At 30.2% G+C, this 17547-nt stretch overlaps 1 protein-coding gene across 11 annotated transcripts in view; it reads right to left on the reverse strand.

The window, feature by feature from the left end:
* Positions 1-17547, reverse strand: part of LOC139518856 (semaphorin-1A-like) — an 84924-nt gene that overhangs the window by 8324 nt on the left and 59053 nt on the right. For 10 of the 11 annotated variants that reach the window (XM_071310488.1, XM_071310487.1, XM_071310486.1 and 7 more), the window contains 8 exons: positions 9000-9096; positions 7275-7323; positions 6012-6074; positions 2258-2368; positions 1410-1497; positions 936-1052; positions 541-629; positions 103-244 (listed from right to left, as the gene is read on the reverse strand). In XM_071310488.1, the coding sequence (XP_071166589.1) occupies positions 103-244; positions 541-629; positions 936-1052; positions 1410-1497; positions 2258-2368; positions 6012-6074; positions 7275-7323; positions 9000-9096 (756 nt within the window). Of the gene's footprint in view, positions 1-102; positions 245-540; positions 630-935; positions 1053-1409; positions 1498-2257; positions 2369-6011; positions 6075-7274; positions 8338-8666; positions 9097-17547 lie in introns of all 11 variants that reach the window. The other variant, XM_071310492.1, reaches the window with a different exon arrangement.

Genomic DNA, 17547 nt, shown 5'->3' on the forward strand with positions numbered 1-17547 from the left:
GAAACAAGTAGAAAAGACAATATACTTTATGTCTTATTATATTATTTTTCATGAAGATGATACAATCACATTTAAATACAGGCTACAAATTATTAAACTTACGAATCAGGTCAAAATGGAATGGATATTCCCCTGGTATTGAACAGTTCAATCTAGCCTTGAAAAATGATGTCCATAAGTTCTTCATCAGGTAATTACCTCCCTTGTCATTCTTACAAACTCTAGCCACTCGTGAAAACACAGCCTAAAATATAATGTCTTAAATATACTAAGTTGTCAACAAATTAACGTTTAATTTATAATTTTGTATTGACCAAGTCTATGAAGATCTATGAATAATAACTTCATTAAATGTTAATCAAAACCAAAGAAGTTATCTAATTTAGAAATGAAAAATTAAACAAAAGTAATTAAAACTTATTAAAGGTGTGTAAAACTTTATTTTTATTAATTAAGTTCTTGAGTATCATCAGAAGTTTTTAAGTTCAGGATGATTCAACTTTCCTAAAATAATTAAAATGTCATGTCTCGATATCCTACCTTTCCACAGTTGATATGTTCTACCGCAGTCTCTCTAAAGAAAAAGTAAACTTTATCCCCAATGTCAAACGAACTCACGAAGTCTGGATCTAAAGAAAAGTAATATACACCGTAAGTCAACATATAATTTCCCGTAGAAATTAAGTTAGCTTATCATGATAATCAGTAAAGATGAGAAATATTAAAATAGGTGACTGAATTTTATTCAAAAGCATGATATTTAAGTCAAGACACTTAATATATTAAATGTCCTTTAAAATGAGAGTAAACTGGCTTACTTATTTATAATTTAACAATATCATATGAAATACATAAATCATAAATGTTAATGAGGTCCGTAAAGACATAAATGGTCAATAAATCTAAAATAAAATCTGCTACAACATAAAACTCACCATTGACTACTTTGGAGTCATGTTGCACTGTTCGTACCATTGAACCCTGGTGTATTTTTAGGATTAATGGATCTCTCTCTGATGCATCTGCGACTGTCCCAGAAAATAACATACCATCTATAAAACAGGGAAATAAGAGAATGAAATACAAAATTAAACAAAAAAGAGTAAGTTTTCAGATTGATTACCAGGAGTCATAAGATATTACATTTGTCATCTAATATCTGATATAGATTTACATAATGAGCTATTTTTTAATGGTTTTAAGTTTTATTCTCTTGTCGATATAGAAGTTATGGTTGTGTATCAATCCCTTTACAATTCATTTTTTGTTATTGATACTTCTGACAATCACATAAGAATTGACAAAATAAATGTCTAGAAAAAACTTTTTTCAATCCATAAGCTGATGACATCCCCAATAATTGGTGGATTTACCCATAATATATATTTATATTTCTCCTAGTTCTGTACCTGTATAAACTGCAGTACTATTCTGCATTGGATGAAATGGACTTTTACCAACACCATCTTCCTCTGTCACCATCTTGAAGGAATCGTCCTAAAAATATCATATATATTTGTTGTTACGAAAGGAAGATTTACATATATTTCAATGACAGTAAAAAAATGACAAGATTATAGATTTTTCAACATTTTATTGATCCCGTTTTATTTTTTGGATAAAAAAATCTCCCCTGCACATTCTTATCAAATCCCAAGGAGGCCCACTTAATTTTTTTGTGTAAATAAAGTATTTTTCTAATAATCCCCCAATATATGTTTTATCAGATAAACTGTCGGTATGAATTTTGACCTTTAAACAGTTTCAAACAATCATTCTACTGTCAGGTGTCAAAACAAATTCAAATGTCACATTTATCAAAGGTAGTAATCAGTAAATATACTACTGTGTGTTATTATTAAACCAAGTTGATGCAGTTCAACACTAGGACTTGAATTTAATTCAATTCAAACTTTTTCATGCAAACTCATCATGAGTGATTCAAACTTTGATACTGTTTTTTTTCTTTGGTATTAAAACTGGAACACAACACAGAACTACATGTCAATGTTCACGTAGTCTTTTTCTGAGCAATTTTTATACATGAACTATAGTTAAGAACTTTAGACCCACATACTATTTTGAACTTTTGTATTCAAACAAATACATGTACATACAAATTTGTATTTCAAATAAATGAAAGATTTTTAAAAAAGATTCCAAATTTCTAATCAATTAGTCTTTTTATATAAATATCTATTTGCATATTTTTGCAGTCAGTGAAGTCATCTCCATCAAGAATGTGTATGATACTAACCGGTTGTTTTTTGTAAACTCGACACCTTGGTTTAAATGCATTTGTCCCACAGAGATAGACATCACCATTATCCTTCTTTCCATATAATCTGATGTAGTTCTGACATTGTTCCTGCAAGTAAAAGGAATTTATATAATTCTGTTTCAAACATTCATAAAATTCTAAGATGAGTTTTTATTCTATAGTATTAGATGCTAAATGCCACAAAATAAGTAAAAAAGATACAAATCTACCAAGACAGATAAACAAGACTATAGCCTTAAAAAAGACTAAAAGCACAAATCCACAAACCACAATACAAAAACTTGAAATCCAGGACCAGATAAAGATGTACTTTGTCTACAGAATGATTCAACAACTTTTTTTTAAACAGAAGGCCAACAAGGCTAAAATATGCATGTCACACATATTTTTATATAATGGGAAGATTCATATTGTATTGCGGACCTGTAATTGTTTTGTAACAAGTTCATTTGTCTTCAAATATTTTAAATACCTAACAGTAAAACATGCCTAACTTCTAATGAGGCGTTAGAGATTGATCAAAACCCATCCATTTAACTATTGTTTTGTAATTATCCTTTGGTCTTTTTAGGGGAATTTTAAAGTCATAATAAATAAAATATAAATTTTGAGCTACATGTTGTCTGCCCTTACAGTGTCCAGAATAAAGGTCTAATCGTACTTTATCATAATTACGTCAAATAGATACCAAGTCCGAGGCATATTTGAGTGTAACAGATAGAAGTATGTGGCTTATATCAGGTGTTACTTCAGGTGTGTCACCTTTGATTATCACGACAGACCCGTTAATCCTTTTATCAAACTATGATAGTTGTGTATCTTGTCCATATTCAAATTTAACAAACTTTTATAAATCTTTTTTTGCAATTTTCTTTTGGAAGGTGTATTGATTTGTTTTCGGCAATGACTGTTTAACCTCTAATGTAATTGTTAATTTATAGGAAGCTTGGAGAAGATTGATTCTGGTAATGACTGTTCAATTATTCTCAAGCAAATAAATCAGTGACGGAAAACGTATAAATCAAGAAATGAAAATGTAGTTTCCGACATGATCCAGGATATCAGACATCCCTACTTGTCCTATTACCAGAGGAAGATCCTTATTCTGTTGACACCAATGGTAATCAATGCAGACATTTTCTTCTCATTTCATATAATGAACCTTGCACCAGAGACAATTTTTAATGACTGATATCCTGCAGAGAACATAGACTAAAAGTTATGTTGATTGGAAATCATTTCCCAGTTTAGTTAAAGATCAATATCGACAAATACTTTATACAGTTATTAAAATATTTCTTGCCTTGACAAATTGGTAGTATGCAGCTAAGATAATGTTTAATAAATCATATAATATAAGCTCTGCAAGTTCAGACAAATTGGTCATAAATTGGGGCTGTTGAAGGAAGATATAGTTTCTTATACTAATTTTGATATTTATTCTTTTTTTAAAACTGCATGAAAACGCAAACACTAATGAAATACTAGATATGAGAAAATTGTATATATTTTTCAGAATCTGTAAGCAGTGAGACACTTTTTATTTCCATCTCAAAATTCCCTACATTGAGCCCGAAGATTCTCCTGTTAGGAAGAATGAAATGTATTGGTGTCCCATAACAGCAATCATTGCCATAAATTCTATTTTCTTTTAGACTAATACCATCTTTATTACACGTAATGACAAAACTTTCTGAATGCTTAAAACAAAGCTGAACACCATTAATGGATTTAAACACATAAAAATCGTTTAAATCTTTTTTTTTCAAAACCAGGAACAATTATCCACATAAAAACCATATTAAGAACCATTAATTAAACTGTGACTTTTGATGAAGTGACTTTATATTCTTTGATAATTATACATCGATCTGGCCGTGACACAGGTGGTTTGATATCCTATTACAGGTACTGCCACGCCACTTCAAGGTACAGGTGTCACTGCTTTCGTGTCGTACCGTCATAAAATGGACAAATTGATTTTTACACCTCTGACAAAATCTGACATTTTTATTCCTGGGTCAGTTGACAATGGATATTGCACATGTAAAATGGTGACCATTGTTAGTTGTTTGCTCTAAAGACTTATTAAACTTGATTAGAAGTACGGGATTTAAAAGGACTTTTTGTGTGAAGGAAAGGTTACGAGAACTTCAATGAGAGTAGTTGATGAACAAATATAAATCAGTGTTGTTTTTCTGTGTTTTTTTTCGTTATCCTTATAGCTCTGCACTTTTGTGGCCTACAGCTCAATACTTTACCATTAAAACAAATTTATTTAAGAAAACTGCTTAAAATCAAGTTCAAAATGAGACAAGTAATGATTCCTAGATGTACTTTTCACGATCATGGAAGATTTATGAATTTGCTTGCTCATTTCTATAACAGCTGCTGTGCTGTACAAATGGCTCCCTTCAAATATTACATAATCTACTAATTGAACATGTCAGAAACAGCCTCTCATAACCATCATTATCAATCAGAAAATGTCACAATCAGCCCTCCATACATGACATGAATAGAAAAGTCATCAGAGTCAAATCTTGTATTATTTGAATTGGTTTTCGCAAGAAATTGTTCCATCTGATCAATAAATTTATGTTTGAAAATGACACAGACAAAATTTTAAGATATTTCAAGAAATTTGAAAATCATATTAACAAATGCAGACCCCAACACCAGCAAAAAAATATCTTAACAGTAAAAAAATGTGAGTCAAGCAATGATTAATACAACTTGACCTTTCGTGTTCCTTAAGCTTGAGATAACATTGAGGACGTGTGGCAAAATGTAAATCTAATTTAACATGTAACCAGTGTGTACATGAAATATTAAAGCAAATTTTCTTTTTGACGTTGAACGTAAATTTCCCTGATAAAAACTGTCAGACAAAACAAAGTGCAGTTTACCTAAAAAACATCTGGTATCTCTTTGATAGTTTTTTAAGTTACTATATACTATATTATTATGTAATCTGAGTAAAAGGTTCGTTAACATCTGTGGGGAACAAAATAAGGAGAATTCAACTTTGACATTGCATAAATTTTTAATTTAAGAAAACTTTTGTTTAAGGTTGACCTTGTTGTTTTTAAATACCATATAAATAGACTGAGGAGTCAAAATTGAAAACATCAAATGAATATTATATTAAAACCATCACATCAGCCTCTGGTGTACCTATATAACTGGTATAGATTGGTAAATGATCTCAATTCTGGCATATCATTACCAATACACATTACTGACACAATGTTGCATAACAAAGCACATCAGATTGAATAGATGCACAACAAAATCCCATCTATTATTACGCAATGTATAGGTAATAAAGGACAGTTTATATAAATATGCCACCCAGGAATATATGACATCATATCATGACTTTTATACTTTGCTTAGTACAACAGTACATTGATAAATCTTCAGTTATACGTAAGAAGAGAACGTTTCTGTGAGTAATTCTATTCTTAACATTAATGGAATAAGATTTTTTGCATTTCATGGCAGCTTTTGTTGCAGAAAATCCACACATCATACTCATGGTTTGGGGCGCTAAAATATTGCTTGACAATACTTAACTTATTTTTTAAACAGTTTTAATTATGATCCTTAAATGCACACACTTAAGCAGACTTCTTATAGTACTCATATGATCATTAAAAGTCTGAGGAAAACATATGTAATTATTCTTTTGACTCCACACAAAGATATCGCCATCACCGTGACTCACCTCTGAATTTCTCCTCATTAAACAATATTCTTTATCGTATTGTCTTGGATCCCATTCAATTCTCTGTAAAACATAAGAAAATATGATCTTTCTACGTGCTGATTAACGCTGTTTGAAGTTCTGTTATACAATACGGTGATGTCGTTTTTATAGACAACAAATGTCTTCAATTTCATGTTCTGTAGGAAGTAACCTTTCATTTTTTCACTTCTCTAGACGTTTTAATACAGCTTATTGCATGTTAGTTTTTGTTTCATCATAATTATGAAGCATTTACTGTGTTGTTCTTTTAATTATTGCATATCTTTATGCACTTTGGTTAGAATGCCTTTACATGATATTAGCGAATAAATCTATCAGAAAATGTTGATGTGGTGAAAGAAAAGACTCTTTCTTCAAAGGTGCTATAGTGATTTCCCATTTTTGAAAATGATGTTTAGCTAAATTACCAGTGCAGATTATCTATATTATTACAAAAAAGAAGGAAAAGATACTAGGGAAGAGGGGATTGACTAGTAAAATCAGACAAAACCTTAACTGAAAAAAACCAATAACCAATATTAAACCTTCTAAAGATTGAGCAATGACAGTTTCATCTTCACCTTTTTAAGAGGCAAGATTTATTAATAATATAATCTGGTTCATCAGAAAGAAAGACAATAATTCATGTCAGAAGTATAGTGCAGACATCACCCAGAGAAACCCTATTACTTTTTTCCAATTAGCCAACATTAAATCATAAGACTTTGATTGATGAATCTGTATAGCAATATGACAAGGAAAGTCATCCCTAGGTTTTGTTATTGTGTCTGTTTCGTTGTTTTTGTTTGATAGACCTACACAGTATGAAATGAACATTGTAATGAATGTACTCCATATGTAAACCCCACCCATGATGTGATTCTTTATACTTTTTTGCCTGCAAATTAATTAGAAGTTACCAGATGGGGTAAAGATGTTTCTTAAATGAAGATGGTATTTCTAGCTAGAGAGCTCCTGCTGAATTAATCAGATGCACTTCTGGAGAGCATACTTGCAACATCTGTCTCCAAAGCATACATCAATTTCAAATTCTAGGACTCTATTTTGATTGACCTTAATTTGTGTAAGTTTACATGTGCCTTATGATGTTTCATAAACAATCACTTTCAGATTTTGACATCAATAGATTTCTTTTGCTATGCTATTAATTTATTGGAAACATATATTTTCTTCAATGGAGGACAGAGTTGTAATTCTCTTCCATTATTATTTATTATTTACCTGCAATTCTTCAGTTAAGGTGTTCATACTAAGATTGTAAACTTTGTTTCTGAAAATTAAAATTAAAAACTTTTATAATCAGTGCAAAATCATATATACAAAATAATCATGTGTGCATGCAATTCATAAGTAAATGCACTAAGACTGCTGTTAAATTCTAAATGGGTAAAACAGAGCAAATCATGTCAAATTACTTTGCATGCACCTTGCATTAACTTTAAGTTATAAACCTTTATTGAACAGGAGACCTGCTGTTGAGCAAAGTATATCTTCAGACTTCTTATCATAGATTTCACATGTTAGGTGCAGTCGTACTGATAAAATGTGTATGAATACAGGTTCTGTAAATCTAGTTTTACTTGAATGTTTTTACCAATAAACTGAATGAAATATGTATTTTGTCTATTTTATGATCTTGTCTTATAGTTTGGAAGGGCACAAGCTATGTCATACTAAAAAGACAGTTTGCCAAATTTGATGTCTTGGCACTCGTTCACCATCCCACTGAAGTTTTGGAGCGTTACTGATTTGTAAGATGGTCAATGAACAAACAAAACAATATATTTACCACATTTATTTCTAATTTATGATGATATTTGTCTAATGGTTATTACATTGTGTGTTTCACACCTTTTTAATTTCCAGCTTATGAGACCCAGGAGGTGATATATATGACGCCATACATGTCATTATGACAAATACATTTATTTACATTTAAGTATTGCAATTTATAACTTCATTATACTTATTGTGTGTTTGTCAATTTCTTTAAAAATAAATTCAATTATAGACAGTTTGTATTGTATATGAAAAGTTCTTTCAAACCTTTCCGATGGGCCAAGGATATCTGTATTTGATCTGGGTTTTACCATGTCTCCAATTGATTAAAAATCACCAGCACAAGTATGTTTTGTATAGTATGCACTTTAATCTCTACAATCTTTATTTCTTTTTATCAAAAGATCATTTTACTTCTACTTTTTGATAATCATACATCTCTCATGTAATTTCTTCAAGACTTTACAGTTAAAAAAAGGGACAGAATATACCAAGGGGACATTGGCTAACTTCTTGATAATCATACATCTCTCATGTAATATCTTCATGACTTTACAGTTAAAAAAAGGGACAATTTTGGCTAACAATATGAACTTTCAGGTTCTACTGGGCCACAATTAAAAAAAATTTGGTTTGCCCAAACCCTACCCAAAGGTTGAGAGAGTGGGTAGGTAGGTAGGCATTTTCTTTTTCTTTTTTCAAGAAGAGAAATTGAAGTATCGTGTGTTAATTAGTCTTCATGCCTGTCTGATTAAAAAAAAAATTCTTCAAATCAGGACAATAAAAGAATTTGAGTAGGCAGCTTTTTTCTGGGTAGGTAGCGTTTGGGCAAACAAACCTATTCTTTTTTATGGCCCTGCCCATGCTTTTTACTATTTGCAAAACAAACAAAAAACAATTTTGGTCATGGCAAATACATACTATGAAAGGTTTTTTATGCAGTCTAACTGTTCAGAACTTTTTTGTTGTTCCTGTACAAGTACAACCTCCTGGTAAAGGCTTTTTGATGATCAGCAGAATACATTTGTTCACAGTTTTACCCCCTAAACATTCTAAAAGTAAAGCTTCTCTGTAATTTCTCTGATGCTTAATATTTTTTATATATTTTAAGGATCTTACACATTATTTTTGCGGTGTGTATTGTTTAATGTCTTGTATGATACATACCTTCCCCCTAATAACATCCATTCTTCATTAGTATCTAACACTTTAAAATGGTCAAGAAAATTCTGATCTCCCTCAAATATCTGTTTTCCATCCACATCTGAAAACAGAATAAAAGAATTCAGATATAATTGTTATAATACAAAGTTATGAAATGGATTTTACAAGTAAAAGATACACAGACATTTTAGAGAAGGGATAGGTAGTATGTATTATAATGCAGTTACTTGACACTCAAACTGTTATATTAAACATAAAAAAAAAAAATATTGCCCTCGATCAAAAGACAAAAATTTTGTGGACCTACATTTGTTACATAAAGCCAGAGGCAAATCATCTCTAGTCATGACCGCAAAACTGATAAAAAATATCTTATTACTGGTAATTCACATTCCTATAATTTTTACTTTAAATTTGATCATTAAGATATTTTTTCTTTCATTTTTTTTTAGGGTATTCAATTCAAAGACCTTATTGTTTTTTGGAAAATTGAATTTCCACTTAAAACCAGAATGGCCTCTTAATATCCTGCTTCAGACCAAATTTAAACACTCCTTACAAAATATGATAAACTTTATGAATAGATTTATCATTTCTTATAAAGATTTCATTTTATAACACTTAAAAACAAGTTGAAGCACAGGTAATGCAATAGATCTTCATAAGGACACAGATCACGTATGTGACCTAAAAGGAATAGCGACACACTACGTTGGCAAACTTCCAAACCTAATAAAAAAAAACAGCTGAATCTTTTTACAAAAGTGAGGTCAACCTGTTTTCTGCATTATTCATGACGTTCTTAAGAAAACCTATCGGCAGAAAATCAAATTCGATGAGTTTCTCGTAAACATCTGTGGGTCCTTTATAAAGTTTTATCCCGAAATCTAATCAAAGTATTAAACTTCTACACCGACTTGTCCTTTAATCGACCAAAAGTGTGCTTTTATCCAATTTATAATACAGTTGGATTTTAATGTGGGAAAAAACGGGGAGCTGACACAAAATTACTACAGTTGACACGATGTCGTTTGATACTGACCTTCGACAAAGGGAAATTGTTTAAAAATACAACACACTGTAATAACAAATTTGTTACATCTTGTGCTTATTACCAGTGAAAGTGAACAAGTGTATAGAGCCAATATTTTGTAACACAAGATTAAATTTGTAGGTGAATTTAAACTCTAAACATGTCTAAGTGGGGGTGCAATTAAATTGATTAATAAAGAAAATTTTATGAGATAATTTTACACCTTTTTTGAAGATGATAAAGCAGCTTTCAATATCACATGACTACATAAATAGTGTTTTTTTCTTTTTAAATTTTCCAATGACACAGCAAATGTATTTAAAGTCATCACTTTATCTTTCAATATTGATAATTTATTCAAATTACAGCCTTTAAAATCTTTTTAAATTAGGTTGATTTTTTGACATTCTATCATTCATTAATAGATGTACATATTTCATCAAGGATTGAAATCTTAATGCGAGTTTGTCGTAGTGTCACTGAGCATCCTGTCTTTTTGAGGGACAGAAAAAACCTAGGTGGTCTAAAAATAGAATTCCGTCTCTTTGTATTAACTCTTTTATTTATTGATAAAGCGTAAGTTAAGAAAGTTGTTTTTTGTTTTGTTTTCCTTTTAATGTACATGTATGTACATTGACAACCACCTAAATTCATAACACTCCAAATGAATTGATGTTCCGCTTTAACAACGTGGATACAAAACTATGCCGAGTTCATTTGGTTTCTGCGCACTTTAATCTCTTATTTTTACATCCTAATAACTTGCCTGATATAATTTTTTATTTACTTTTCGTTTTTAATATTTGTTTTCATCTTATTTACTCTGTAAACTCTTTACACTATGCAAAGCCTACAAAGCTATGCTACATGAACTTGTAAGAAATTACGTCAGAGACTTAAAACCCAATAGTCTTTGCTCACGTCAATGAATATATATCCCTAGATATCGACTTTTTTAAAGTGTTGACTAACTCATGATTCCCTGACCACAGAATAATATGATTTTAAGCTACTTGTAGTTTGATAAAAGATTAACTATAAGACTTTGACAACACAAATCTATACACACCTTTCACATTTTTATAAACAGTAAATATATTTAGCAAAAATCTATGAAACATATACATTTTAATTCCAAAAGAACCTTAGGTGGGGAAAAAAGCTTGCCAAATTTTCAAAGAAAAACATTTTGTATACAACTGTTTTCTTATTTTCCTCCCCTTTTCAATTACATAACTGGTTAAATTTTATTGGTTTTAAGATAAAAAAAATAATGGCATCTTTTGTTTAACTTTTTAATATTTTTTTCCTAAACTTTATGACCTACAATAATAACATTATATAATATTCTGACATTTCCTACATGTAAACTGTGTTAACTATTTCCTTTCAGCTGTCTCAGCACTTTTTACAGGCTTTTATTCAATCAAAGTTTACATAAAGTTAAAGCTATAAAGATCTGAAAATATATTCACTTATATGTTTTGACCTCTTTACTGTTTCTTTAAAACAAAAGTTTAAATCATGCAAAAACCTTTCTCATTTAAAAGACACATGCACAGTATAATTTTCTCACATGTAAATATACATGTTAACTTTCCATGTTACAGTTTTGATTCAAATTGAAACATCAAAGACATAACGACCTAGTGAAGATGTATTTTCTAATTACTAGAGTGTTACACCTGGCCTAAGGCATAACGATCTATAACAGGAGTTACTTCCCTTAGGGGCACCTGTCTGATTTGATGTTCTCTCATCAATATTAAAGTTCATTATCCAAGGAGGGATTAATGTTTTTATCTCAATTATCATATTCCATATAATTATCATATTAATTCTATACAGCTAACTTATTAACAATAGGTCAGCCATGGGCCAGGTAAATTAATCCTATTGTTTTCCTAATTATCTATTATAAAAGAGCTTCTCTTTGAAGTTTGCTGGTTTGAAACCAGATGTGCATGATTTTGATAAGGATTTTGGCCATTATTTCAAATATGATACATTTGTGTACATAATGATGTTGTGCTTTAATGATTATGATTTTTATCAAATAGGGTTTTTTGTTAATCCACCCAGCTTTTCAAAGGTGTTGATTAATCGTTACTAACCCTGAACCTTTAATTCATTCAAACCACAAACCTATCTAAATATAGTAAATTCACATTGAAAAATCACCTGATTACAAATAAATTGAAATGACTCATTAGATTAATGGAAAATTAAAGTTTCAAAACATTTCCAACCACTCATGCACTTTGAGACCCTCGTAATGATTAACTGTTCCGTCGCACTATCAGTGAAGCACTGTCCAATAAGTCAACAAAGCAGTAGTCAGAAATACCATACTCTCTAACAGAAATACCATAGTCTCTAACAACTAGCAAGTATTATTGGTAGTTCTATATATTGACATAAGGAACAAACATCAAAACTCTCAACTTTAACTATCATATCCAGTCTGTCATAAATGTCCTAATACTTGTCCCCCATATAGACCATAACTACACAAATAAATATATGGGCTATTTATAAGAAAGCATAGTGTAGTAAAAGTAAAATTATACAAATGGAGTAATGAAAATTCCAGAAAGAGATATATTCATCACTAATGGCCAAAAAGTAAAACAAGAACATGTTTATTGGCATCTAGCATACATTTGTTTGTATGTAAATGTGCATTATGGTTAGGCAACTTAGGCATTTTATTTTTGTTCAAAATATCTTATGCTCTTGCACAGAAAACAAATTATAAACATACAAAATGCATAAAAATGGGAGATATTTGTATCTTCAAAGTCTAGAAGTCATAAGTTAATTACTATAATAAAATTAATAGTCTACCAAAGATATTATTTATGTAATAACGTATAATCACTAACAGTATCTTACTTATAATATCAATAAAATATGCACATTTAATGATATTTTTTTCTCCTATCAAACTTTTCATATGCCATAATTACTCTAGTAACCGACCTAAGTAGACTGTAATATTTTATCAATTTGTAGGTTACTATATCTAATAAAAATACACAGCATTACCGACTCTTTCATAACTTTACAAGAACATCTTACAAAGAAAACAAACACATGTATCTTGTTTATTATTTTGCTATCAGATTATTTGTTGCAATACAATGCAACAGAGACTTTACAAATGGCATATGCAGGATTTTATTGCAATGTAATTGTATTTTAGATAGAAAAGCTGTGGAAATCTGCATCTTATTCTGACATCTGCTTTATTTTTGACATGCATCTAAAATAGTGTATTTTAAATCTTGCAGTTGCCGAAACCTTGTTTTATTCTTCAAAATTTATAGGCTTTTATTGATTTTCAACAAAATGTATAGCTATGTTTTTTTATTTTAAAGTCACATTTCTTCATGTGATTTTTGAACTAAATGTATAGCTATGTTATTCATTCTAAATGTCACATTTCCTAACATCTGGAGCTATTTATACATTGGAATAGAATTGTATTATTGACGATCTTTGTTGCGGGTAACAAGATGTCGATTGAACTTTCTTACAACTTCCTTCTTAACGAGAAAACTAGGTATCTTTATTTAAAGCTTTTATCAGATAATTAGAAAATCTTTACAATTCTGGGTAAGAGAAATGTTTTGACACTACCGACGGAGCTTTACTCCAGGTAGCTTGTCCTTAAGATTTTATTTTAAACTTTAACGTGAATCGACACAAAGCTACGGCTTTAACTACATCTACTGTAATCCTTTCTAACAATCTTTTGACCTAGATACAACCATTCACGTTGAGTCTAAGCAGGTTTATAAAAGATTGTATTAAAAAAGGGGGATATTCAGATTATAGCGTTGTTTGTCCTTGATCATGAACTTTTAAAATTTAAATCAAAACTATCATTTGCAAACTCATACACATCATTACATATTTTAAGTGCAAACTATGTTTTATCTTAGATAAGATGTATGCATGTTTTTTGCTATAAAAGATGAAAAATCAAAAGAAATCTGATGTCTGCAGTCTTGAGTGGTTTGACAAATGTCAAAATTACCGTAATTTATGGATGGTCTTAAGGTATAAAATATCAATTGTATCAGCAAATCTTTATACTTGGTAGACATTATCTATTTATCTACCTTAAATCACTACAGAAAACCCTTCTTTTACCACAATGGACAATTTTCTGATCAACATGTAAAATATGGTCATTTGTAAATCAATTTACTTCTACCATTTCCTCCAATACTATAGAATTTATTTTCTAATTAAAAGTATAATTCCGTCCACTTAGTATACCGGAGAGGTGCAATTTGTGAGTAATGATCTATTTCCTTTATTATTCTTTATTTCCCTTAACAATCTAATTTATACGGATGTACCTACTTCATTTTGACGATCTTTTCAATTTTTAGCCATATAAGAGATTGTATTGACAAAAGCTTGTTTAAAAACTTTTCAAAATTTTAACCACAATCAGAAACGTGGACAATTCATGTGGTTTTTGTGTATTCTGACAAATCAAAGTAAGAGCTTAAACTATTATCATTTTAACAACTTTATCTATAATTCAACTTTTTGATCATTTGTAAAAACCCATTTTATAATTACATAATCACTTTTTTAAAAGAGGTGTTTGAAGTATAAAGTAATTTTACAAGTTAATAAATTATAATAAACACAACCAAATAGTGTGTTGATAAGTATATTTTTAATTGAAGTCAATATCCCTTCCATAGAAAAGTGCCGATATTTGTGTTCTTGTGTCATTAAATAAAGTAGAAAGCAAATATTACCTTACAATATACCTATTAACATGGGTATTGATTAATTGATGATTTACCTGTTCAGGTGTGTTAAAGGCACCTGCCAGTCTTTATGTGCTGCAATTTGTATTACACTATTGACTTCTGCAGTTGCTTACCAGAGGGAGGCATAAATTAGTTTTAAATAGTTTTATGGACAATTTAATGAGCGAACATAATTAAAAATTAATTAAGCTTTTGCTCTGCTGGTTTTTTTAATCAATAGATCATTCAGACTTATAAGATAGGCAACATATTAATGAACAAAATGAACTGAATGCTGACTGGGGTTCCATAAGATCAAGAACTTATAAAAGGCAGTCCTGAGGGATATGGATAGATTAATTATTATGTTCTCTATGTCCAGTGGGAAATATTTCATGTTAAAAGAAAATTTTAGATCTGTGTGGAAAGGAAGCTATCGAAAACAAATTTCTTATAATTGATGTAAATTCTACTGAAAGAATGAAATATGTAGTTTTATAAAAAAAAAAATTAACCAAGATATTTATGTATTATTTTCCTGAATTGCATAATTCACAAAATCATTCTTCATAAAAGTTTATCAACCAGTCTTGTCTACGAATAGACGACAAAAACCGACATATCACCTGATTTTATTGTTCTGTACTTTACATGTATTACCTACTTAATATATATTGCATGGATTAATTATGCACACATAAATCAAAATAGGTACTTGTCATACGAAATGTCAAGCAACTTGATGACAATGACTACTGATTGTCCTCGATCTGCCGATAGACTAACGGTGCCAGTGATCATATGCTTCACTGCTGTTGACAAAAACATTTCATTGTACTCACTTTTACCGATCTCAATCAGAGCTTTGAGCAAGGCCATCTACACACGATCTTATGAATAATTAAATGGCGCTCTTGTTAGCATTTAAAATCAAATTAATCTATACAACTACACAGTACTTAATTTCCCTTCAACCAAAGGACGATTTTTCAATGACAATTCTTGTGGCTTCCGTCAAACTGGGGCCAGTTAATAGTTCTGAACCCCACGTACAGGAGACTTGTCACAGTGGCACCCAGTGGTCAATCCTTACTTAGTGTACGTAGACTTAATTGCAAACCTTTTCAATGTCAGTTCTACACCACACGTCAAGTCATACGATATTCATGTACTTTTAAATGTGCCTTGTGAATATATGATCATAAATTAATGTAAAATTACTGAATTTATTACGAAGAAATTTGATTGAAATTTGAAATCAATCATTATTTTTATGTATCACCTTCATTAACCTTGAGAAAATTTATTTTTCCCCCTTTTTAATATTCATATTATTCATTCTCTTATTCCTTCCTTTAAATCAAATTTTAACAAGCACAATCTTGATCGGAATATATTAAAATTTCAAAATGGAAACTTTAAATTAAAATTGAATGTCAAATTCACAGTATGTTATTTAAGTGGATAGAAAAAAAACCTTTAAATCAGTCGATTTGGACCGTGACACTTGGACAATATCGTGTCCTGAAGGAGAACAGACCATCTGACACTGAAACTGACAATTCTGACGCCTGGTGATGACATATATTACACTATATATTAGCTTTCTGTTAGTGTCAGCTGAACTTGTAACCTTCAAATTGCCTAAGATTTTATAACTGTAGACTTCTCAAATTAAGAGCGACAGACATTTTGTCTATTTCAATTGACAGATGACAATACACAAGAAGATTGTAGCGGATATAATCCAAATACGGGAAAAAGGGAAATTCTGTCAAAACTTATGGCCAGCAAACATTACATGTATTTGAAGGTATATTGGTGTTTACCATGTTTGTTAACTTAAATATTCATTTATTTCTAGACTTAATTGGAAAACCAATTATTTAGGAATAAGACAATACTTTTTCCCCATCTCTACTATCAAATCATTAGGTTACCTTGTAATTGTGTGAATATTTGAAAAAGATGATTGATTTTTGTAAGCGGAATGTCCAGTGGCATTTTTATGCACATTCAGGACAATACTGTTAATCTAGAGAACAGACTGTCATTAGAATATGATGGCATGAAAACAAAAGAACTTTTTTTTTGATGGATTAGTTTTTCATTGGCATCAATTAGTCTGTGTGTAATTAATCTTTAATCCCAGTATGTAATCAGGATGTAACAGATAATTATAGATTACAGTGCCAATATACCTATCCTAGATCACTTTTTTATCAAGTAATGAAGCTCTTTATCAGTGAGGTTCCCGAGGGAAGGGATTATAACTTTGTTGTACAAAACATACGTTAAACCATAACAATGTTTATAGAATGACGAAAGAATGAGTAAATATTAGGTGAGAAAGGAAGAAAGAATGTTTATAGAAAGCTGTCACAACATTTTTTTTCAGCTTTTATTCAATAATACAAACCAGTTATAAATATGAATAAATTAAAATGCTACTTTATGACTTTCTAATTCACACTGTTGACCCATGACAGAATATCATTATCTATCTGTATACATGGAAATATTCTGCTTCACAAAAATAAAGAATATTAAAAAGGTAGATAAGATTCTCCTCATTTTGGCTGGTTGTCAGACTGACTATTTGACTAATTAATCTGTGTAATGACTTCCCATCCTCCAGGCTTCATACATTCCATGGTTGATGAAGATATTCATATGGGTCAGCTAAGATGGTGATAATTTACATGCCTCCTGCCAAAACTTACACCATCACACTAATTCA

Source organism: Mytilus edulis, chromosome 4 (assembly GCF_963676685.1).
Source record: "Mytilus edulis chromosome 4, xbMytEdul2.2, whole genome shotgun sequence".
NCBI classification, from domain to species: domain Eukaryota; kingdom Metazoa; phylum Mollusca; class Bivalvia; order Mytilida; family Mytilidae; genus Mytilus; species Mytilus edulis.